This window comes from Falco cherrug, chromosome 2 (assembly GCF_023634085.1).
Source record: "Falco cherrug isolate bFalChe1 chromosome 2, bFalChe1.pri, whole genome shotgun sequence".
Lineage (NCBI taxonomy): Eukaryota > Metazoa > Chordata > Aves > Falconiformes > Falconidae > Falco > Falco cherrug.
In genome coordinates, this window is record NC_073698.1 from 1,144,008 (window position 1) to 1,167,034 (window position 23,027).

General features: G+C 52.9%; 1 protein-coding gene across 1 annotated transcript in view; it reads right to left on the minus strand.

Annotated features, from left to right (window-relative positions):
• Positions 1–2,628: 2,628 nt before the first annotated feature.
• The window catches only part of CHRDL2 (chordin like 2), a 32,164-nt gene continuing 11,765 nt past the window's right edge, over positions 2,629–23,027 (minus strand). The window contains 10 exon segments of the mRNA XM_055701617.1: positions 2,629–3,641; positions 5,388–5,480; positions 10,238–10,420; positions 13,087–13,281; positions 14,212–14,380; positions 15,767–15,822; positions 16,902–16,995; positions 20,697–20,839; positions 21,662–21,755; positions 22,184–22,296. Coding sequence (XP_055557592.1) covers positions 3,562–3,641; positions 5,388–5,480; positions 10,238–10,420; positions 13,087–13,281; positions 14,212–14,380; positions 15,767–15,822; positions 16,902–16,995; positions 20,697–20,839; positions 21,662–21,755; positions 22,184–22,296 — 1,220 coding nt within the window. The 3' untranslated portion in view covers positions 2,629–3,561.

Consider the following 23,027-nt stretch of genomic DNA (forward strand, 5'->3'; position numbering starts at 1 on the left):
AGCCCACGTGGCCCCTGTGAATGTCCCTAGCACCCCTCTCGGGTGGGTTTTTCTTATGATCCTGGGAGAAATGAAGGTCTCTGACACTGGGCAGCTTTCAGGGTAAACCAAGGTGAAGCCGATATCTTCTCCCTCCCATGCCACTGCAGGGGAAGAAAAGCCAGAGGACCCAAGAAGTTATGGCTAGAGATGGATGGATAAGAATGGACGGGGAAAGGATGGGACGGATAGATGGATGGGGAAGAATGGATGGATACATGGATAAATGGATGGATGGGGAAGGGCGAGGAACACACCTAAGAAACCCATGGTTGCAGGTCTGCCATCTGAAGGGAGAGCTGAGCCCACCCCTCATATCCCTGTCGGCTCAGGGGTCACTTCAGGCAGCCAAAAGCCCTTGGTGCCTCACCACAGCGAGCAGAAGGGAAGCTTTTGGGTCTCCTCAGGTGGAGACAAACCACAGCTGTGTCCCTTGGACAGCAGACACCAGTGCTGCTCCAGGACTGGTGCAAGGCAAGATGGCTCCAGGCGTATCCCTTCAATCAAACTAGCAAAAAGGAATGTCATGCCGGTTTTCTCTGCCAGGAGCCAGCAGCCGAGATAGCGCGCTTGGCTCCTGCCTAACCAGATCTCGCCCCTTTGGTCTGCGCTGCTGCAGCGAGCGAGGGGGAACAGCAGCCAAGGCGAAAATGTTTTACTGTTCCATATAAAATTTATGGGGTGCCTTTTATGACAGCGTCCCAAAGCAGGGCTGCAGTAAAGGGATAACTAAAAGGCAGCAGAAAGCCTGATTTGCAACAACAGAGAGCTGGCAGTGGCGTGACGCCTGACAGCAGTGGAGAAGCTGACACTGGGGGAGAAGAGATGCTGTTTGGAGGCAGCCAGGGCCAGGGGATGCAGTGGGTCTGGGAAATGAAGTTATGGGAGGATGGAACAGTCGCATCATGCAAATGACATCTTTGGAGGCTTCCACGTCTTCCTTTTGTGGTGGGTATGTTCAGCACCAAACCCTGTTTGCTAGGACCAGCTTCAGTGCAAGGACAACAGCAGGAGCAGAGAATACCCAGTCCACCTCGGAGCATCTGCACCAGGGCAATGCCATCCGTGTTTCCCAGGAAGGGACCAGGCAGCAGTAACATCTCTTGGTGGGAAGCTCCTTGGGATGAGACTGCCTCTCCATCTCCATCTTGTGTCTCCATGAAACCACTCTCCAAAGAAACTCCCTCTTGCACATCACCGTTAACCTCCAAATCTCCCTGCCCAAGGCAAAGCTCAGCCAGGGGTCCAGGGCGATGCAGCACAGGGGCGATGCAGCTCTGTGGTTACTGATTTTTGGAAGAAATACAGGGCGCCGTGCTCTGGGTAGAGGTGACTTGGTGAGGGGTGGCAGCGACCTCACTCCATGCAGGTTCCCCTGCTGCTGCTTACCAAAGGGTTTCTCCTGGCCACGGAGCAGCCAGCAGCATTCACCACCCTCCTGGACACGGTAGAGAAATTCTGTGTGCGTGGCACGCAGCTGGTTTGCACTGTGTCAGGGCTCAGTATAACCTATACTGGGCTCAGTCACCTACAGATACCTGCAGGAGACCTCACGTTGTGAGGTTGCAGGGTTGGTGCTGGTTTTTACCAGGCCTTCCCTAGGAACCCAACCGGGCAGCTTCATTTCAGACACCTGCCACTTCTGGTAAATGAGCATAAATTGGGCCTCAGCTCTGCTTCAATTAGTGCACGCAAGAGCCAGTTAATTAGGTTGACGAGTGAGGGGTCAGGTTTCCCCCCGGGGACTGGCAGCATCCTCTCTGCCAGCACACAGCTACAGTCATGCACACAGCCATGGGGTGAGGGGTGGCTTTGCCCCCTCTCCCTTTGCCCCACTCTACTGGGGACACCCCTAACACCCAAAGCATCACTGGGATTTTTTTCCTTGGATAATTTTAACCAGATCAGCCCCGTTGCCTGGATCATTGCACAGCTCTGATGAGCAGTGCTGGGTCGGTGCCCACCGGCTGCTCCAATTATCCCTGGTTCCTCCTTGCTGTGGGTCCACGGGAGCTTTGCTCATTTGCTCATCCCTCCTTCGGCCATGCATGGACCTGGTTTCCATCCACATTATGTGGCAAACCCCCCCATTTTTCTGGGGCATAACAAAGAGAGAAGGGGAAGGCATGGCTGTCCCCAGGGTGGGAGCTGCATGCATTGATCCTTTTATAGCCCCACGTGAGCAGCTGCCTGTCCAAGAGCGAGCACCTGCACCCACTTAGCAGCTTGCTTGGGCACCCATCCAGCTTGCCAGGACCTCTGATTTCCTGGCCTGGGTTTGCCCCCAGCCTTCACCTGAGCCCCGTGCCCACTGCCAGCCCCAAGCTCTGTTTTCAGCCCCAAACCAGCTGCAGACCATAAGCAAGTGGGGAGGGATGATCCCCTGATGATGAGCGAAGCATCCGTGGGATGTTCTCTGCATGCCTTGGTCCTGCATCCCAAACCCTGAGATGTTGCCTGAGTCAGAGCAAGGGGATTAGACCCCAAACCCCCCAGGATGGGGGTCCCACTGGGCCCCCCGAGTTGTAACATGGACCCTACGGGGAAAGGAGAGCCAACACAGGAGGCTGAATCAAGAAGACGCTTTAATCAGATTTATCAGACAGATCTGGATCTCCAAATAAATAGATTTATCAAAACAGAATAAAACAAGAAACCAGGGATAAATACATGTACCAAAACAACCTGAAAATCCCCCAAAGCTGTTTCCAGACAGGGGGAGGGCAATGCTGCTGCACACCCTCCTCCCCACACTGCAGAAATGGTCCTGTTCGCCCTTTGGGAGATGCCCCTCCTGTGAATACAGCTCAGTAGATATTATGTAGGATATATATAAATATATAGCATAATAACATGCTTAGTAGAGACCTTAGTGCAGCGTTTGGGGTCTCAGGCCTCAACAAGTCAACAAGTGGGTCCCCCCCAGAACTGCATCTTCAAGTGACCTGCAAAGAAGGGAAAAGAATCCTCCCAGCTGACACAGAGGATAAGAGACCCAAGATTTTCCAAGAAATACCCTTTGGAGGGTATTCGGCCGAAGAAACCCTTGGCAGATCACAGGGGCTCCAAGGAAAGAAATAAGGACGGTTTTTCTTTCTTTGCAGGTCATCTTTATGCCGACGGTTGGTAAAAAGCACGGGCTCGTTCTGCTTTATTACTAGCTCCTGATGCTCTTCAGAAACGCTGGCGTGTCAGGGATGTATCCCACCTCCTCACACCGCACCAGGTCTCAGGTCTCCGCCGTCTCCCCCTCCTCCCTCTGCACACCCGGCGCCTCCCGCAGCAGGAGCTGCCGGCCGCCTCTTGCGCTCTCCGGCTGGAGAGAGGCACCTCCACCGCTGTGGCTTCAACGTGGTGCAGTTTGGTTGGTTTGCTGGAGTTTTTGTAATTTACACTAGTGTATCCTTTTATTGCTGTGCCAGTCTATTTAATAATGCAACTTTGTTTCTCATATATATGTGTATGCGTGTATGTGTGTGTGTGTGTGTGTTTAGATAATAGCTAGGTTAAAGGTTTTTTTCTTTACAAGTTCTTTGTTTCTTTCTCTGGGCTCTCTGTCATCCTCAGCTCTGACGTCTGGGCTCGGAAGATGTTCCAGTGACCTGGATGAGCAGAGATGGACACTCATTAGCAACAACCCCTGGAGCAGGAAAAAACACAATTTACCCCTTGTGTAGCACCCTCCACACTGGAGTACCCACAAGGACCAGGCTGGGAGAGAGGTGGGGAGAGAGGTCCACCCACAACGCTGGCCGTGGCCAGAGCAGTTCATCAGTGGTCCCACAATCCAGTCCTAGGCTTTTCCATCTTCCCATTAAAATGGTGTTTGAGGTCAAGAGGGGCCCTATATACCTCCTGCAATGCAATTAACAGCACAGCCAATGGCACTTCCAATGCTTTCCCTGGAAACCACCTACACGCTCTTAAAAGCCTTTTGCTTGCCCTCTGACTCATAATCAGAAAGCCAAAATCCACGTTTCGTGGGCCATGGGCAGGTATGCTTCTCTCCTCCCTTCTGTCACCCCATTTCTTTGGGGTGGGTTGCTCAAAACCCCCACGTGTACATTTTTTCCTGCTGCTGCCTCAGCCTCGGCTCTTCGTGCAGAGCTTTGGAACCACCTGAAGGAAGGGAAGATCCTGCTGCAGAAGGAGAAGAAACCCCCGTCTAGATCCCCTGACAGCCCCACTGGTGAGCTGCAGACTCCCCGCAAAGCAACTGCATCAGTGGGAGCTGGGAAAGACCCCCAGAATTAGCACAAAGTGTCCTAATCCCTCTCCTTGCTTCTCCCAAACATCAGCAAGCCCCTACGTGCAGGAGGTGGTGGCTGGAGGTGCTTTCCCTCTAGGTGGTCGCTTCCCCTGTAATCCCAGCAAGGATTATGCAACCCTAATGTCGTCATCCCCAGGGGGGGCATATTTTCCAGCTGAATTAACCTCCTGTTGTGAAGAAATCACCGGCCAATGCTTCCCTAGAACTTGCAGCAATGGCAGAGAGATGGTTTCACAACAGGGTTATTTGTCAGGGGAAACTGAGGCAAGAAGAAGGGGGCACGTGCCAGAGACCCCGTTGGGGTGCAAAGCCCAACCTGGCAGCAGGGACTTGAAAATCGCCCAGAGTTTGGTCAAGAGATGTTGTGTCAAACGGACTGGAGGTGAAAACAAATCTCCACCCTTGCTGGGGCACTGGGTGTGCTGGTATGCACTGGGCAGCAGTGCCGCTGCCGGCTGACCCGATGACCTGTGGGTGCTGGACAATATGGGAATGGCTCTGATCCGAACCTAACCCATTAAACTCTAACCCAGCCCAGGCAAAGAGGCAGCCAGCAGGAAATAGCACGGCAGTTTTGCTCCGCACAGGCACTCTCGGCATGTGCACTGGCATTCCTGCATTTTGTAACATTTACGCACATCCAAGAACATTAAAAATGATTTTTAAAAATATTTCAAGAGTTTATTTTTTTCAAATCCCTTGCATCATTGTTTTTTTTCTTCCCCCCGTAACACCAGATGGATTAGATATAAAAATCAAACAGTTTTACAGGCTTTGGAGAGACAAAGCCTTTGGATTTCACAAGCGTGCATCCACTTTTAGAAAGCTGGCTGCCCTTTCTGATACCATAAAGTGAAAATGTGACTGCTAACCAGGAGTGTTGCATATGCGTGTGAAGAGAGGTCAGCCCCAAGCCGGCTCTGTTTGTACAAGCCTTCTCCCAACGGTTCAGCTCCCCACACCATGCCAGGATTTACGCAGCCTTTGCAGAACGGCCAGAGCACAGCAGCAAAACACAGGGGTTGTTTGGGGCAGGGTCTGCTGAAGGAGTGGGGAAACGGGATTTCTCTGTCCCTACCTTCATTCGTCCTGGTGATCAGTCTGAAGTTCTGTGCTTCTTGCTTGAATTCTTGTTTGCTGATCTTCTTGGTCTGTATCAGATGAAATATTCCTGCAGAGGGAAACACAGAGCATCAGGCTCCGCAACACTCAGTTTAAGGCTCAGATAGGTTTGGATGCACACCACTCTGTCCCCTCCTGAGATGCAAAAGGGATGCTGCCTGCACGGGATGCCTAGGGGTCCTGGTTTGGTGCAGGACCTGCTGCCGAAGCCTGCTGGGAGGTTGGGAGTGAAGCCAGGGCTGGCCGAAGACCAGGAGAGTTCTCATTTGAAAACAGTAACTCCTCGTTAAATCAGAACGCAGCAGGGACAACGCTGCAAAGCAGGTGAAAGCAATAAGAATTTGTTGCTCTGAAAAGCATCTCGCACTGGAGGAGGTCTGATCTCCCCTAAAACTGTAAGAGAAATAAAGGTGAGACCAGCGGGAACCTGGGATCCCTGTCCTCTCTGCCCACTCTGGACCACCTATCTTCCCCAACTGCAGAGACCTCTCCATCCTCGGATGTTTTCCTTTCCTGGAAGCAGCTGGGGACCAAAGTTTTCCATCTCTCTGCCCCCAGCCCTGAAACTCCTCCAGGACAGAAAAAAACCCCAAATGACCTCAGCAGAGGTTGATATTTCTGCCTGTGCCAACACCGTCCCGTTAGCGGAGGTGCCTGACTCAGATGTTTGACCCAAGAAAACCAGAACCTGCATTTAGCAATGGAAGTGACCTTTCTGTGGGATTAGGGGTTACGATATTCATATTCGCCTGCAAAGCGTGACAAACCAGGCAGGTATGCCTGGCACATCCTTCCCTACCTCTCGCCCAGGCTCCCCGTGCCTCCAGCCTCTCACTGCCAGCAGATGTGAGAGGCAACGTGGTCCCTCTTATTTGGTTAAGAGATGTTCCCCAATTCCCAGCAGCAATTACACATAAAAAGAGTATGTAAGGAAAGGGAACCGACTAGCAATCCGTATAAATGAGATGTGATGGACTGTGGAAAATTAATACAGGAAGTCAAAGACATCCGGAGAAATATGTGGATATTTGGACTATTAATAAGTCTTTTAAGTGGGTCAGGAGAAGAAGTCCTACCAGTAACAAAAGAAGATACTGGATGGAGATAATAAAACTGTTAATGACGCAAGAAAGGCACAAGTGTTCAATAAATCCTTCTGGTCTATACTTAGAAAGGAGCAGGAGACTGTGCTTATAGTCCCCATGGCTGATGAAGCACTTTCCAGTACATTAGTAACCAAGAGGATATTTTAAACAAGGGCTACAAGAGATAAACATCTTTTAATCAACCGACCTAGATAATGCTCACCCAAGAGCCCTCGGAGAGCTGGCTGAGACCTTTGGTCCCGTGGACGGTCATTTCTGACAGATGCCAGGCACGGGGGAGCAGTGGAGGAATGCAGACGATGCTCCAGCACGCACAAGGAGAGCTCGAGGTGGCGTAGATAAGAATAGCCCACTGCGCCCGCCATCCGCCAAAAAGGCATCGCGGGATAGAGCTGGCGAAGGGTGATGCCATTTCCTGGCGAGCAGATACCGTCCAACAGACAGGATCGCTCTTTGCAAAGTTTAGGATGAGATGGAGGGAGGTCATGGAGCCATTGGGCGCTTAACACCTTTCTTTTCAGGGGAGGTTTAGACTGGGTATTAGGAAAAATCTCTCCACTGACAGGGTCGTCCAGCGTGGGAACAGGCTGCCCAGGGATGTGGTGGAGTCACCGTCCCTAGAAGTGTTCAAAAAAACATGCAGATGTGGCACATAGCGGCATGGTTTAGTGGTGGCCTTGGCAGTCCCGGGTTAATGGTTGAACTTGATGTTCAAGGTCTTTTCCAACCTAAATGATTCTGTGATTCTTGGTGCTTTAGAAGCAGCTTATAAGAAAGCTGGGGACAGACTTTTTATATAGTGTCTCTAACTACAGGGCAAGGGGAGATGGTTTTGAACTAAAAGAGGGGGGATTCGAACTAGATAGAAGGAAGAATTTTTTTACAATGAGGTGGCGAGGCGCTGGCCCAGGCTGCCCAGAGCAGCTGTGGGTGCCCCATCCCTGGCAGGGCTCAAGGCCAGGCTGGACGGGGCTGGGAGCAGCCTGGGCTGGGGGGAGGGGGCCCTGCCCCTGGCAGGGGGTGGGACTGGCTGGTCTTGAAGGTCCCAGGTCCCTTCCAACCCAAACCACTCTGTGATTCTATGATTCTATGCTTTCAGCACTGCCTCAGGACCAAAAAACAAGCAGAGTCCAGTAGAGCACAAGGAAAGAATTAAGGACCAGCCCCACCTCCAAGGGAGAAAATTCATCTTTCCTAATTTTGGGGAGACAAGGGAGAGCCAGGGTCTTCTGCAGTGCCATTCTGCCTATCCTAAAATGGGTGCAGAGGACATAGAACTGCTTCTCTCTGCTGACTATGGGGGGAACCAACATGACTCTTTAAAGCAAGTCTAGTTCAAGAGACTGGTCTCAGGACTTGTTAAGTCATCTGCAGAACAAAACCTTGGTGAGTGGATGGGGATGGGACTATGGGTATACGTGGGTGTATGAGACCCACCCCAGCGGGACATCAATTTTAGCTGGAGCCCCACACCCTGTTTTGGGCTCTTCATTTCAAGAAAGACACAGAGAGAGTCCGGAGCAGAGCTATGAGAAGGACCAGAAATGTCTAACACCAAGGAAAGACTGGAAATAACTGCTTCGGCTGTCTAGGAGAGGACAGAGGTGGGAGCTGATGGCATCTTCAGAGGAAAGGAGTCTGCTCTTCAAACCCACAGTGGAGAGGACACGCAGGCATGAGCTTGAGCTGCTGGGAGGTTGCACGTTGGGACAAGTCTTCCCTTAGGAAGGGGTTTGTGGCTCTAGAAGAGATTAGATGGGCCGTAGAGTCTCTGTGGCAGGAGATCTTCAAGTAAATGCCAGAAGACATGGGGATGGCTGGTCCAGACTGCACAGGTCTTTTCTAGCCCAGGTGTGAGGATGTACAAGCATGACCAAACACTGGCGACCAATGAAGGTCCCAGGACCGTGCCTCCAATACAGCCCAGGCCCCCGGTGAGGCAGGGTGAAGGAGTCAATGACAGAGCCTCCAAACTGTGCCGGTCCCTTTCTGATCCTGCCTGTTCCTTTGGTGCCCTCACTCCCCATGATAATTCCTGCTCTAAAAACATTGGAAAGTCACTTCTCAAAAATCCTGAGGTGTGCAGACCCCTCAAAACACGGGGAAGCCTGCACTGAAACTCATCTGGGGGCTGGTTGTGCACCGCGAGCAAGCTGGGTAAAGCTTTCAGCTGGGTGTCGGCGCCGGTTTCTCCTCTCAACTCCTGCCTCGTGGAGGAAACTGTCCCGGCACAGAAATAGATGAGGCCACGTAGGTATCATAAGCCCATACAAAGGCAGATGGACAGGCTCCAGGCGTGACTTGCAGCCTCTTTTCTCCACACATGCTGCTCTGTTGGTCGAGTGATGGACCATGGAGAGGTGGAATCCATATGTGACTGAGCTCATGCTCTTTCCCAATAGTAACACTTTGCTCTGCCAAGCAAAAGAGCTGTGTTGGCCTCGGGGACAAGGGCCTCCCCTGTCCTTGGCTGGCAGGGCTCAGGAGCTCCGTGCAGACGTGAAGCTTTTGGCCTCAGAACATGGCAAGAAGGTTTGGGTGGCGACCTCTGCCAAGGAGCGAGGAAACAGCGGGGCCCAGACAGTGCAGGCTCAGAGCTGTCCTCCAGCTACAAGGTGCCATTGTGAAGGAGGCTTTGCTGAGGCAGGGGGGAGGACGAGGAGAGGGGCACCGCAGAGGATGGAGGATGGCAGGGGGAGGCTGGAAACATGGTGGCAGCCAGGGCTCCATCTCTAGAGTTAATTTCTCCAGCTACCATCCACATGTGCCCACCCTTGGCAGCTGGGAAGAGCCAGTCACAGGGAGGGCTGAGGTCTCCTTAGGGAGTGAGGTGAGACATGAATGTACCCAAGAGACCAGAATATCTGCCTACACATGTCCAGAAGACACGGGAAGAGGGTTGCTGTATCCCTCGGTAGGGTACGACCAACCTCAAGTGCTCAAGGCACAAGTTTTTGCAAGGGATAGAGTATGTCCAACAGAGACTTGGAGTTGGGGCACTGTGATGCTTTCCTGGTCCCAAGAGAAACACGACACAGATATCTACTGGGTCAAGTGTCCCTAGTAGAGGTAAGCACCTCTGGTCCATAAGAGTGTTGCAAAGCTAAAGGTATGGAGAGAGAGCAAGAGATTGGAGTAATTTTGCCAGTGTATTTGCCATGCTTCAGCCTCTGGAGGACACACCAACAGGAGCATCCAAACCCATCTGTCCAAAAAAATGGGCTGGGAAACAACTCATCCCCTCTGTGTGCACCTTTGCAGCAGCTCTGCAAGCTTGGCTCCCAGTAGTGGGTGGACCACAGTAAAAAAAAGAGCAAAAGCAAAAATCTAGAGTGACCAGAACATTTTTGTTTGTTTGTTTTCCATGTGCGTTTGGCAAGAAAGCAGGCAGGTTTGGAGGAGCAGCTCCATAGTCCTTGCCTTGTTTGCCCACGTGCTGTGCCTCTGGATGGAGTTGCAGCTTGTGGTGGGGTATGCTGGGGCCAAAAGTGGTTTCCAGCCCCTGGTCTGTCTGCAACTGCAGCAAAAGAGCGTGAAAGGGGGGAGTCACAAAAGCCAGCCTGCTGTCAGCAGGTCTTGACTCACCCGACAAGGTCTGGAGCACTACTAGAAAAGCCTGAAAAATTGAACAAAGCTTGGAAAGCACCAGGTTTCCACACATACCTCCTCCATTGCTGGCTGGTTTTGTTAGAGTACTCACCTTTAATCAGCTTCCAGTTGTAGATTTCCACCTCTTCGGCGGGCTCCTTCTCGATTGCGATCGTCCTGAGGATCTCCTTGGAGGTCTCTGAGCTCGGCGGCACAAACATGTACACCAGGATGCGGTTGGGGTTCTTGCCACACCGGGTGGTGACTATTTCATCAGTGGGTTTGACTCTTGTTTCTGGGCAAAAACAAGGACAGAGTTCACTAAATAGGAGCAGGAAGGAGCTTGATGGAGCCATCTCAGCACCCAAGTCAAGGGAAGGGCATCTCACTGGGTTTGATGCCATGTGGCACAGCTGCATCACTGCATGGGTCCTTGGCTCCCAGGGTCCGATCCCCAGTGCCAAGATGAGCTGCAAAGGGAGATGCTGATAAAGGATCTGTGGACCTGCTCATCCCTGTATTTTCCATTCCTCTTGACTCTGGCAGCCTCTGTGCCCGCAGGGATGGGGAAGGGGGATTTTCTCTACCTGGATCCCCCACACCCACTGCAGAGAGCTTGGTGCCATCATCACCACAAAGCTGTGGGTGGATTCCCTGCTTCCCGTCTTGCTCCCGCTGCCGTCGCGGAGGAGCAACGTCAGCGAAGTGAAGGGATGAGCCCCGCAGCACAGGAGCCAGCGCTGTGGCTGGGCTGTCTGGGCAGCATGCCCGGCTCAGCCCCACGGGTGGGCTCAGCCCCAGCATCAGCCCCCTCCCCACACGGGGTGCAATGGTGGGGAGACCCACACCAGGGCCACCCACCGGTGGGACGCTATGTGACGTTTTCAACATCCTTGGTAAAGGAGAACCGCTAATTTTTACGTTTTTTTAATGTATCTGGAGTAATTAAGAATCCCCCATGGTTTTGGAAGGAGATTTATTGCCTTTGGTTGTGGTCCTTGGAACGCAGAGGAGCCCAGCTCTGCTGAATTTAGCCTTGTTCTCCCAGTCATTTTGGATGCTGAAGCTTTTTACACTACTCGAAAGTTTGGCTATAAATAGACACGTGGGGTTTATTTTAGTAGGACAGTTATTTTAGGCCTGATTCTGCTCTTGCTCGTGCTTTCTGGGCGGTCCTGGGCTACTCTTCTCAGAGTGGGGATGGAAATCCCAATTTAAAAGGATGCAAAGCAGAGCTTTTTCAGGAATGGGAAGACAAGCGTTCAGCTCTGCAGGCTTGGTGTCACGCAAAGGGGGACAACCACAGCCCACCACCCTCATGCCTGCCATCGCAGGGCCCAGGAAAACCTCTGTCCCAGACCACTAAACTTCACCCACTCCAGGGCTGCTCTTTGCATCGAGTGAGGAAGCCCCACTTTCACGACAGGGGAGGAACCGCACTTCCTCGCAGGTACAACAGGTATTTAACCACCTCGGAGCTTCACGCTGGAGCCACTCAATGGCCAACAGCGTCGGGGAGGAGGAGGAGGGAGCCAGGGATCCCGGCCACCGGCTCTGCACCCAGCGGCCACCATGGTCTCCCCATCCAACCACTGCATCACAGCAATTCCCCTTCGACTGGGATCCCTTTTGCAAACAGAAATCACTCGGCATTTCTCTCCAAGCTACCGGGTACAAAGAAGAGGAGGACAGTCACGGAGACTGCCTGGGAAAGAAAATGGGCAAAAACTCTGTGCAGTGAAGCAAAGGACAAGCATGGAACTTGGCTGAACGATGTGTGTGTATGTGTGTGTGATTGCTATCTATGAATACTGGAAAGCCAGAAGAAAATAATTTTGGCTGGGTCAGAGTGTTTAACTGGAAATAAATGAAGACGGAACAGCAGACAAGAGATCCCAGCAGAGAAAGTTGCAGACTTTAAACCAGAAAGACCCACTATAATAGGAAGGCAAGACTGGAAGGGCTGTGCTCAGTCATCACATCCCATTCCCACCAGGCACCACGTCATAAATCCTGCTCATAAACATATCAGAAACCTTATTAAAGCAAGCTGAGCTTCTGCCTTTCACTCCCCCGAGGAGGCCATTCCAGAACTTCACTGCTCAGAGGTGGAAAACCTTAAAAATCCCAGCTGAAATTATTTTGCAGCCTGTTTGCCCCATTCTTAAATGTGGCAATGTCCCTTGCTTGCTCTCCCTGGTAAGACCCCTCCACAAGACCACCTTGAAGATGCACATCAGAGGAGATCACCCAGAAACTGCTGCATCTGCCCATCAGGCTCAAAGACACTCAGGCATCTTTAGCCTCTCTAGGGAAGCAGTGCGCGGTCTGTGGTTTAAGGTAAACAGCTTTCCAAAGACCAAGAAGCAGATGAGAGACCCAAACCCCAGTGAACATGTGAAAAAGAGGTCCTCTCCACTATGTCCCAGCCCTAGCACCAGCCCAGGTCTACCCTGCCCGCCCCAGTAGTTGTGGGCCTAACCCTCCACTTCCAGGGAGAGGGACGTCAACTCAAATTCAAACCATGATTGCCATGGATAACCCTGCACCTGGAAAGTGTCCTGATTTCAAACGTACATTTCAGCTGCCACAATTTAACCCCATGACTTCTTGTCCCAGCTGGAGGTCTGGAGAACAGACCATGCCCTTTCTCCAGAAAGCATCTTCTGTCTGTCTGAAGACTTTTAGCATGTTCCTCCTTGGGCATCTTTCTCCAGACTACACCCACCCACCAGATGCAACTTTTTGGGATCAGTGCATCTTCCTCACCGTTGGGTCATTCCTGCTGCCCTCGGAAACAGGCCCACCCTTACATCAGTGCTTGCCCTGCTGAACTCACCCGGTGTCATTCCATGTCACCAGCAATGCGAACTCCCACACATCTGTCTGCCTGGGGCTTTAAACCAAGGCTAAAGGAAGGAACTGGAAGGCAGCTGCAGGAGCAGGTGGGATCCCACCTACCTGGACATATTTTACAGCATTTCCCATCTACTTTCTCTGGATAGTCACATGGATACTCCTTGGGGCACGTGATCTTCTGGCAGTCCTGGACACCGTCCCTGCAAGTGCAGAGGATGCAGGGCAGGAGGCCGTAGAGCCGGAAGACGGGGTGCCACACTTCCCCGTGGGAGTAGGTCTTCCCGTTGTAAACACAGGCTGGAGGAGAGAGAGAAAAGGGTTGCTGGTGGAAATAAATCCTCCTCCTCTTTGTACACCCAAAGCTTGGTGGAGCTCAACGCATTTCACCACCTTAGAAGCAGGTGGCCCTGCTGTCTTGAGGAGCATGGTCCTCTGGCAGCACATCTGGCAGCAGTGGACACTGGGATGTTGCAGCCACCCCAGCCAGGAGGTGCCATGGGGCAGGGGGACCAGGCTGCAGAAGATGGTGGCTGCGGGGGTCAACCACCCTGGTGCGGTGAGTGGTAAGTGTGGGCAGGACCTCACCTGCCTCCAAGCCTCTGCAAGCCCAGGGTCCCTCCGAGGCTGTCACAGGCATGAAGCACAGTGAAGAGTGCCACCTGCTGACTCCTCCACGAAAATTTTTGGAGGTCCCAAGATTTCCTCCAGGACTTCATCTCCAAGAACTGGGAAAAGCCCTTCTGGAGACACAGTGGTGGTAGAGCCCCCGAGAGGAGAAGGAACCTGTCTTTTCCCCCTTGGCTCCATGGAGTTGCCTCCTCATCTCACTTTCCTACTTCCTCCTGCAGGAGGAAGACCACAGCACTGGGACAGACCCAGCACATGGTAGGTAGATGCAAGGAGGAAAGTCTGGTCCCTCTGTGGCACTGTCCTGGAAGGACCACGTGGAGTCTTCCAGCTGAGGACCTCCCTTCCCAGGTCCCAGCTCTCCAAAACATCCCCAGGACCAATCTTCTTCCAATCCTTTTTGGAAAGTGGTAGATTCATGCACTCCAGAGGCTGTGGGCCACAAGGGCTGAAATAGCTGGATGAGGCTGGCAGTGGAGGAGTGAGAAGTAGGACATGGTGGTGGAAACCTACTGCTGAAACAGATTCCCTGGAGAATTCAAAGTCCTGGAAAAGTCACCTTAGGCCACATACAGACTACCTGGCCCCTCCATCCCTTACCTTTCTTGTGCTTCTCTTTCAAGACAATCTTCACAGTCGTGCCACCTCCTCCCTTGGGTTTGAAGCTCCTGGGAATGAATTCCAGGGAAGAACTGAGAACAGTGGACACGGTGGCTCCGGGTGACTTCCTGCCCATCGCATCCCCCAAGCACTGGTCTTGCGAGTGCCTCTGTGAGCAGTCAGAAAAAAGAAGGGGACTGAGACCCAGGCGTTTGGATTGTTCTCACTCCAGAGCACACTGGACAAAGCCCTGCAGTGGCCCTGCACACTCTCCAACAGAAGTGGAAAACCCAAAGACCACAGGGATGAGTAATGACCCAGGAGCCATCCTGATGCCTTCCGGTGCCTAAAAGGTGCTGAGCAGTTTGTGTCAATGCCCCACACTGGTGTCCTGCCTATGCTGCATGTGGGTCACCCTCGGGGCAGCACCCTTCTCTTCCCACACTCAACCCCATGTCCTCAGAGAAGCACGTGAGGTCCTACATCACTAACACAGGCAGGGAAACGGGCTGGTCTTTGCTAGATGTCCACCAGGAAAGTGAGGTCTGGCATCCGTGTGACCTAAAGAGGATCAGGGGTCCTGATCCTGTCCAAGGATTGGGACCTTGGATGACTTGTCCAAAGATGGGCCACATCCTGCCCTCTCACCTGGCGGGCACCAGGAGGGTTGGTGTAGGGCTGCCATCCAGCAGGACTGAAATCCCAGGAACATCCCGGGCTTCCAAGAGCAAACTGCTGGGACAAGACACGCAGTACAAAGGGTCCCCTTGTGTCTATTTTGGAGGTTTTATAGGTGGTGGAGGTGTGATGCTGGCATTTCACCCAGCAGTATGGAAAAGGGCAGGGCCAGGAGCTGTAAGTGACCTAATCCCACAGACCTGGCATAGGCTGCCCGGCTCTGAAATGTCACCGTGAATGAACCCTCGGCAGCCAGGGAGTCACTTTTTCCTTGCTGGGGCTGCCGATACAAACAGCCTGGGGAAAGCACTCTGGTGGCCAGCTCCAGAGCTGGCTGCTCTGTGGGAGTTACAACTGGAGGCAGGACAATTCTGAGCCCCAGGTGGAGAGGAGACACCATCTCCTGAAGCAAAAGCCCCCCCAGGAGAGATTTGGGCCATGCACTCTATGGCTAAGGGTCATGCCTAGCTTTCGGTCACCTCTGAGTTCCTCAGCTGTTCTAACCTACTGGCCAACCTCAGCCAGGTTGTCCAACAAGGAGGAGAAGCGCCCAAGATTTCCAGTTCCTGCAGGTGTTATGCTCTTCCAAAGACATCAGAGATGCTTCAGAGGAAGAGGATAAGAGTCTTTTCCCTGGTGGTCTGACGTCCCAGCCTATGCTGATGGCCCTCACCTAGAGTCAATTTCAAGACACAATTCATCTGCAAAGCAGGTGACTCTGGTTTTGGTGTCCAAGGAACCTACTGCCCTCCTAGAGCTGCTGTGGGTCATTTCTTTGTAGGAGACCACGGCCAAGGGCAAATAACTATCTTTGAGCTGTTTAATGGGACTGTGCTAGAAGCAATGATCTGAATTCTAAAATGCAAACATCACGTACAACACCTCTGTTTAACTGCAGGGGTTCCTCTTCTGTGGACTTCTCATATGAGCCATCTGCAAGGCAAAAACATTGTCCTGTGAAATGCTCCGGGGTTGGACGAAGATTTGTTCTCTCTGACTGAAAGCAGCTCTCCTCAGGGTGCTGGCCCACCTGCGAGGTCTGGAGGGAGGAGTTTTGGATATGCAGTTCACATCAGCCAGAGCAAAGGGAGCCATACCCCAAACCTCTTTTTATCCCCCCTATTAACAAGCGCTCAGCTCCAAGAAGGGCATGGCCTTGTAGCTTCTGAAATTAGGTGGCATGAAAACACCCCAGAGGTAGAGTGTTAGGTGATGGGGGGATGGTTAAAAAGAAATCCAAAGACATTTCTCACTGAGTCAATGACATGCCCCAGCTGCACCAAAGGAAACTAGGAGAGAGGAGCAGGAATTGCAGAAGGGGAGAGCTTGGAGGAGGCACCTGGAGGAGGTCAATCTGTGTCCATGGCCAGGAGACCACTATGGCCTTCCAGCTTCATAAATATTTCTAGTATTAAAGAGTCATTTTATGCTGTGACTTCCTTGGCAGCAGGGTGTGAACTTGCCCATTTGCTCTCGAGTCTGTCTCACCTGAATAGAGGGAGCTTGAGTCTCTCCTCACTCTCCCAGGGGTGAGTCAGGGGAAAGAGCAGCAAATTCAGGAGTTTCTCCCCCACGGAGAGCTGTGGGAGTGAAACGCAGCCATGCTGTACTGGGGTGGAAGGGGGATTTCCCTGACTGTCCTGGAAACTTCCCTGGAGCAGCAGCAGCATGGACCACCTTTACATGGTCCATACAACCGTTTCCATCCTGGTGGGTGAGTGGTCTGAAAGACTTTGTCCTCCACGCAGGTTACATCTCTTGCACAATGCACCAGTGGCAGGGCAAAGAGCTCAAGCCCTAGCCAGCGCATGGGCTGCAGGGAAGCAGGACACAACTAGGTGTGGGAGGAAAAGCATGTGAGAAAAGAAGTGAGCCCTCATCTTTTGTTTCTTGGTGCAACCAAGACATCCAAAATCCTGCTAAACTGGCTTGAAATGTCTCCTGCCAGGTGGTGGCAACCAGCTGGGGGATCCCAGCCCTCACTCGGGAGCAGCTCCTGGGCCCTTCATTACCTTTGCAGACCTGGCAGCAGGAATCCGGCACGGTTAGGGGAGAGGAACACAACAGCTCTGGGCAGGTCACCAAGCCACAGTAAATCTGGCCTTCCTAGGGGGGAAGGAGAAAAAAAACAACCAACATTGTCAGCATTACAACGATCTGAACAGAGCTGAGTGTCCCCCGTGTTGGGATTGCAGATCTAGCATAAATCAGAAGCCCTCCCCAGTAGCCCATCCTCAAATATCGCCAATCATCTGGCAACTAATGAAAGCTTAAAATCTCCCCCTGCCACACTCTCCATCCTGTGGGATATAGCATGGTGGGTGGTGTCCTCTCCTGGCATGGCTGGTCCATCACTTGCCAGTCTACGTGCTCGTGAGTGGAGTGGCCTTCCCCAAAAAGGGGCAGGCAGTGCCTTCCTCTCAGGCATCATTAGTGCTACCAGATCTGAAATAGGCACCACACACCTGTAAACTCTGCATAACGCCCACCAATTTGAAGTGGCATGAGAACCTTTTCTCTGACATTTCCCAGGACAAGGACCTGGAGGAGACAGGTAGCAAGGGGAAGATGATGCTGAACCCAGTCCCAGGTCATCACCACAGCTCTGCCCTCCCTCTGTCTTGGGTTATCTGATAACATCAGAGCCAAGCACACAAAGACTGGGTCAAGAGCTGTGGATGGACGTTCAGGTGTAGACCTCCTTCCCCAGCTCGGTGGTTAGCTTGGAAAACATCGTCACTGTAATGATTCAAGCTGAAAACCACAGGTCAAGGCCAGTCTTGACGTTAGTGCATCCCAGTCCTACTTCAGTCAATGGATTTGCACTTGTTTGCTGCAGGGCTAAGTTCTTGCTGCTTTGCAGAAGGGAAAGCAAGGATGTTCCACTGCCCAGCAGCAGCCATACCTCAACAGCAAGGTCTTCTTCTCCATGCAGCAATTTCCTCTGGGGTATCCACAAGCTCCCAGTCAACCAAACCCAACAGGTTAACCAAGGACACCTCTTTAGAAAACCAAACGACAGCAGCTTCTTCTACCATCAGGAAGCCAAGCCACGGTGCAGGGGACATGAAGAGGAGGAGGAAAGTTTGGTAAGCGAGAGGATCTGGTGGAGGTCACTGCAAACCAAACCCTGCTCTCGGCTTCAGGGACCTCCATGGGGTCCGGACCTGCAGGGAGTGGTGTTTGGCCATGCAGCCTCCTCTTTCTTCTTCTGACCAGCAGCTCATGGCAAAGACCTGCCTCAGGCGGGGAAGAGCAAATGTCAAAAAAAGCAGGATTTATCCTGGAGGCTCTGGTCTCAGGGCAGTTTTCAAAAAGGTTTAGACCAGCTGTTCACGCAGCTGTTCTAGCAGCTGACAACATGAGACACAGCCCGACGAGACCCCGCCGCTGCAAGGCTCCACAGCCACCCTTTTATTTTCCCCTTTGTATCCAAGGCATTATCCTGCTGGATAAACAGAGCCTGAGCGAGAGCCAGTGCCTCTGAGAGGGACACGGAGCTCCACAGGCTCCTGGGGATGGTGGCCGACGGGGTGGGAAAGCAGGGCCAGGTGGGCACATACAGTTGGATTTGAGGGCTCCTTCCCAGCATTTGTCCCCAGCCTGGTGGGCTGGCCTCCAGCTGGGGTCCATAAGAGAGGAACCACCCTCAAAAGCTGTGTAATTTCTACATCTAAGCTACTTCTCTTGCCACCTAGCTCTGAGATGTGCGCAATCATCAAAGGCTCAGATCAGCTCTCCTGGTACCACAGATACTTCACCATCAAGCATCAGCTGATGGTAACCACCGTGTGTGTGCTCTTGGCATGAGGGAGGGAGGTGGTTTGGGCTATCTCACCCCTTTTTCCTTTTCTGGCCAGGCTTAGTCCAATTATTTGCTGCAAGCAAAGCACAGGCCAGTGGAGCCTGGCCCCATCGCAGGGCTCAGTACAATGGGTGGTGAAAGCGATGTCTGCAGCCCTCTTCTTTTATATGGCAGAAGCTGAGCTGGTATGAGCAGTTCCCCACAGTGTCCAAGTCCAGAGTCAGCGCTTTCAATCCCCCTTCCTCACTCCCTGTCAAGGAGGAGGAGCTGCTCCGTTTATCTCCTGACACTCAGCTCCTGGCACACACAGCCCCACGCTTCGTACACCTTCCCCATCACTGCTGGCCAGGCTGCCTCGCGCCTCCTGAGCAAAGAGTCAGGACTTGGGTTTTGATGTTTTTTCACAGGATCCCAGCCTGTGGGAGAGGGCTGGACAGAGAGGAGCCAAGCTCTGTCTCAGTGCATGGCTGGAGGCTCACGGAGAAGGAACATCCCTCCGTTACTGGCAATGCATGGTGAGTGGGCAACCCATCATGATGATGCACACTGAGGACCGCACAGCATCCTGGCCACCATCACAGCCCTCAGGTAGGGCAGTCAGACCCATCAAGGAAGATGGGCTGGCAACGGTCCTGCAAAGGTTCTTGCAACTCAGCGTGAAAGGCAGATGCTTCCCGCAAATGCTTTTTGTAGACAGCCTGGAAAGCACATGCACAGCCCCTCTCCAGGGCACAGCTCCACACGCAGTGTGCAGGAGTTTCCAGTTGAGACCAGCTCCTGGTGCTCAAGCACATCTCAGTGCTGGGTTCAGCTTTGACTTAAATCCAAGCAAGGGGGATGAAGATCGCTAGATGCCTGCCCATAGCCACCTCTGACTGCTAGGCTCCACTGCCCCTGTCTCTGCTGTCACCTCCTGGCTGCGCTGAGGGGTGAGCCCCAGCCATGCAGGGCAGGAGCTGGCTGCTGGAAGCACCATGAGACCCAGGCGCCCAGCAGCAGTTGGGAGCCACCAAATCCTTTCTGGAGCTCAGGTCAATCTCACCAGCTCAGGACCAGGCTCGACGTCCCAAGAACTCCTAAAGCCCAAAAGCTGGCACCTCGTGCCTGCATTGCCTTGCAGGCATGCTGAGCTCCCCAGGTTCCCTGGCTACAAACCCCACCTGCTCTGCAGCAAACACACACATGGAAAGGCTCTCGGTTATCCTCTCCACCAGCCATCTGCTGTACGATGCCTCAGTGGGGCAGGTGGGGTAGCTGGGTGCTGCTGGGACAGTCCCAGAGCACTGGTCCTTGCAGCAGGCAAACGCACCCACTGGTGTGCTCAGTGGGGACAGGGCTGTCCCCCTGCCTACCCCAAGCAGCCTCAGTGAGGTCTACCCAGAGCTGGCTCGTGGCGCCTCTGACTAACCCACCCCTGGAGCAGCTTGTTTGTGCTGTTCCCACTGTGCAGGAGACGCAGGCGAGTGCTTTGTGCTCTGACCCCAGACCCAGAGGACATTTGCAGCACATCCTGCTTGGGCTCAAGGCCAGATAACATGCCTGGGCAGAGGGGGAAGCACCCAGCTCTGTGGTGGTCCTTAGTCCTTAGATATGAGGAGGAAACCCTTCCCCGTGAGGGCGGCGAGGCGCTGGCCCAGGCTGCCCAGAGCAGCTGTGGGTGCCCCATCCCTGGCAGGGCTCAAGGCCAGGCTGGACGGGGCTGGGAGCAGCCTGGGCTGGGGGGAGGGGGCCCTGCCCATGGCAGGGGGGTGGGACTGGATAATTGTTAAGGTCCCTTCCAATCCAAACCCTTTAATCCAAATCCAAATCCAAAACCAAAGCCAGATTAGTCACTGGGTGGTGAGGACCCAGCACCATTTCAGAGGAACCTGATCCCGATGATAAACCATCCCATCGTGGGCTGGTACTACCCAATGGTCCTCATGAGTTTTTTGACACGGTGGGACACTGTTGGGGTGCAGGAGCAGACTCTGAGCCCTCCCTGCCTCCCGTGGTAGCTTACAGAGCAGCTGCACTGCACACACTGATTCGGCTGGCGGCTGGGAAACAGCTCGCTGGTGGTAAACATCTCCCCTTGCTGGTAGGTCGTCCCATTGTACTGGCAGGACTTGATGGGTGCCCGGAGACCAGAAGGGGAATGCGGCTCTGGAAAAGAAGATGAGAAAGCAATGGGATGAGAACCAGCCCTTGCCTGGCCCCAGTGCGGCATGGATGCTCAGCAGATTCCCCACCAACCCAGCGCAAAAGGACAAGGAGTCCTTTACATACCGCAGTTATCATGAAGAAGTGGTTGGGGCATAGCATGGCCCGTGGAGATTTATGTGCCCAAAAGCTTTTGGAGAATGGGGCTGCCCTGACTGCGCTGAGCTCATCGCAGAGGTAAAACCTGGAAGTCTGACCTCCCGTGACCTTGTCCTCTGCTGTGTCAGAGCAGTGGCAAAGCTAGTCAAAAACCAGTTTTCAAGTGATTTGAGAAATTAAAAAAAAAAATTAGAAAAAAACCCCTAATTTTAATTTCTAGCTCATCACCCATGACAGAAGCCCTTTTTATCTGACTCCATCTGATGCTGAAGGTCATCCAGAGGAGGGAAAAATCCAATAATTTTGCTGAAAATCTTCAAGATTTTTTTTTTCTGTATCCAACACATTTTGCTGGCAAATGATCTGAATAAAGTACCAGCTTCTGGTTTGCCCCTGAACTGTGAACTGACATTTTGTCTCTACGAGGCTCTCAGGATGGGGGGAAGTTAGAGGAAGTGGTCTGGTAGAGAGCCCTTTTCCATCAAAATATCATTTTTATGGAAAAAGGCAACATGAGTAGCCCAAGCTGCCATGACTCCATGAGCAGGGCCAGAGCCAGCATCACTGCGCTGCCCTGGGTGTGAACACCCAAGTGGCTGCAGTTGAGGTATGCCCTGCAGGACCATGGCCACCTTATCACCCCCTCCCTGTGGGATGTCTACCTACCGAGACATCGCGGGCAGCATTGCTGGGGGTCCGTGACGGGGCTGGCGCACTGCAGAGCTGGGCACTGGATCCGGTAGCACCTGATGTTGGCATTCTGGGGAGAGACAGAGAAAGAGCGTTCACTCAGCTACACATTCACCTCTGCAAGAGGAATATGTTGATGATGGCCACATTATCACAACAGATTGTGCTGGTGTAGCTCACCCAGCCAAGGGTGTCTCCATCCCAGTCTCAAACCCAGCTATCTCATGGTCTGATCTCTCATTATCAGAGTATCCGTGGCACCCCAGCAGCCCTGAGCCACCTCCACCCACAGCCCACCAACGCTACTGAGACAGCTCCCTCGCAAGGCCAAGCCAACACCCCAGGAGGACAGGGGGCTTTTTCAAAAGAGATTAATCCAACATCCCTACAGGACTGGAGAGGATTTCTCTGGTCAAATTAAACACCAGAACCAATCTGCTTGAAAGCTGCCAAAGCAGTGCCCCAACACAGCAGTATCCCCACCGCCTCCCGCAGCACCTCAGAGCAGCTGCAGCGGATGCAGTACATCAGTCCCTGCGGCTCCAGGTAGGGATGCCAGCTCTCGCCTGGGCTGTACTTCTTGCCGTTGAAGTCGCAGAACATATCCGGCCCTGAAATTCAACCAGGAGAAGCTACATGAAAGGGACACTCCTTGGGAGACCTCCTCTCCTCCCCCCATGATGAGAAGAGCAATGACAGCTCTTCATGCCATTTCCCATGACTAGCTGATGGCCACATCCCATCCACCTAACCCCAGATGGAATATATTCCCCAAAAGCCTTGGGGTTTTTTTTGGTCCTGATTTGTTTCATTAGGCTCGGCCCTATCTGACCCAAACAGCAACCTTTCCAGGCAAGCTGGACACCCTTTGCAAGCAAGGAACAGCATGGGTGTTTTTGAGGCAAAAGTTAGAGTTGTCACTCTTAAAAAAAGTTGGTAGAGTGCTCATGGGAAGATGGACAGGTGATTTCAGGGCGATGCTACAGGACTGAATTTCCTCCAGACAGACCAGAAGGGCTGGAAGTGGTGGGGGAGATAGGAGAGCCTGAATGTAGGAGGTATTTTCACCATTACCCAAAAAAAAGAAAAAGGAAACAAAAAGACATTTTGGGGTAGAAACACATCCTGAAGAAAAACCTTTTGATCCCCCTAAGAGCTTCAGCTCATTCTCTCAAGGATCCCTTGACAAGCACTATAAGCACACGGGCAGCTGAGCATCAGCCCTAAGGAACAGGATTGTGCTGGCTTGCCCCATCCCACCAGGCTCAGCACCTTAGCTTTACTGGGCTCGAGGCGGCACTGGCCTGGCTGGGGTGGGTTGAACCATGCTCTTCATTTATGG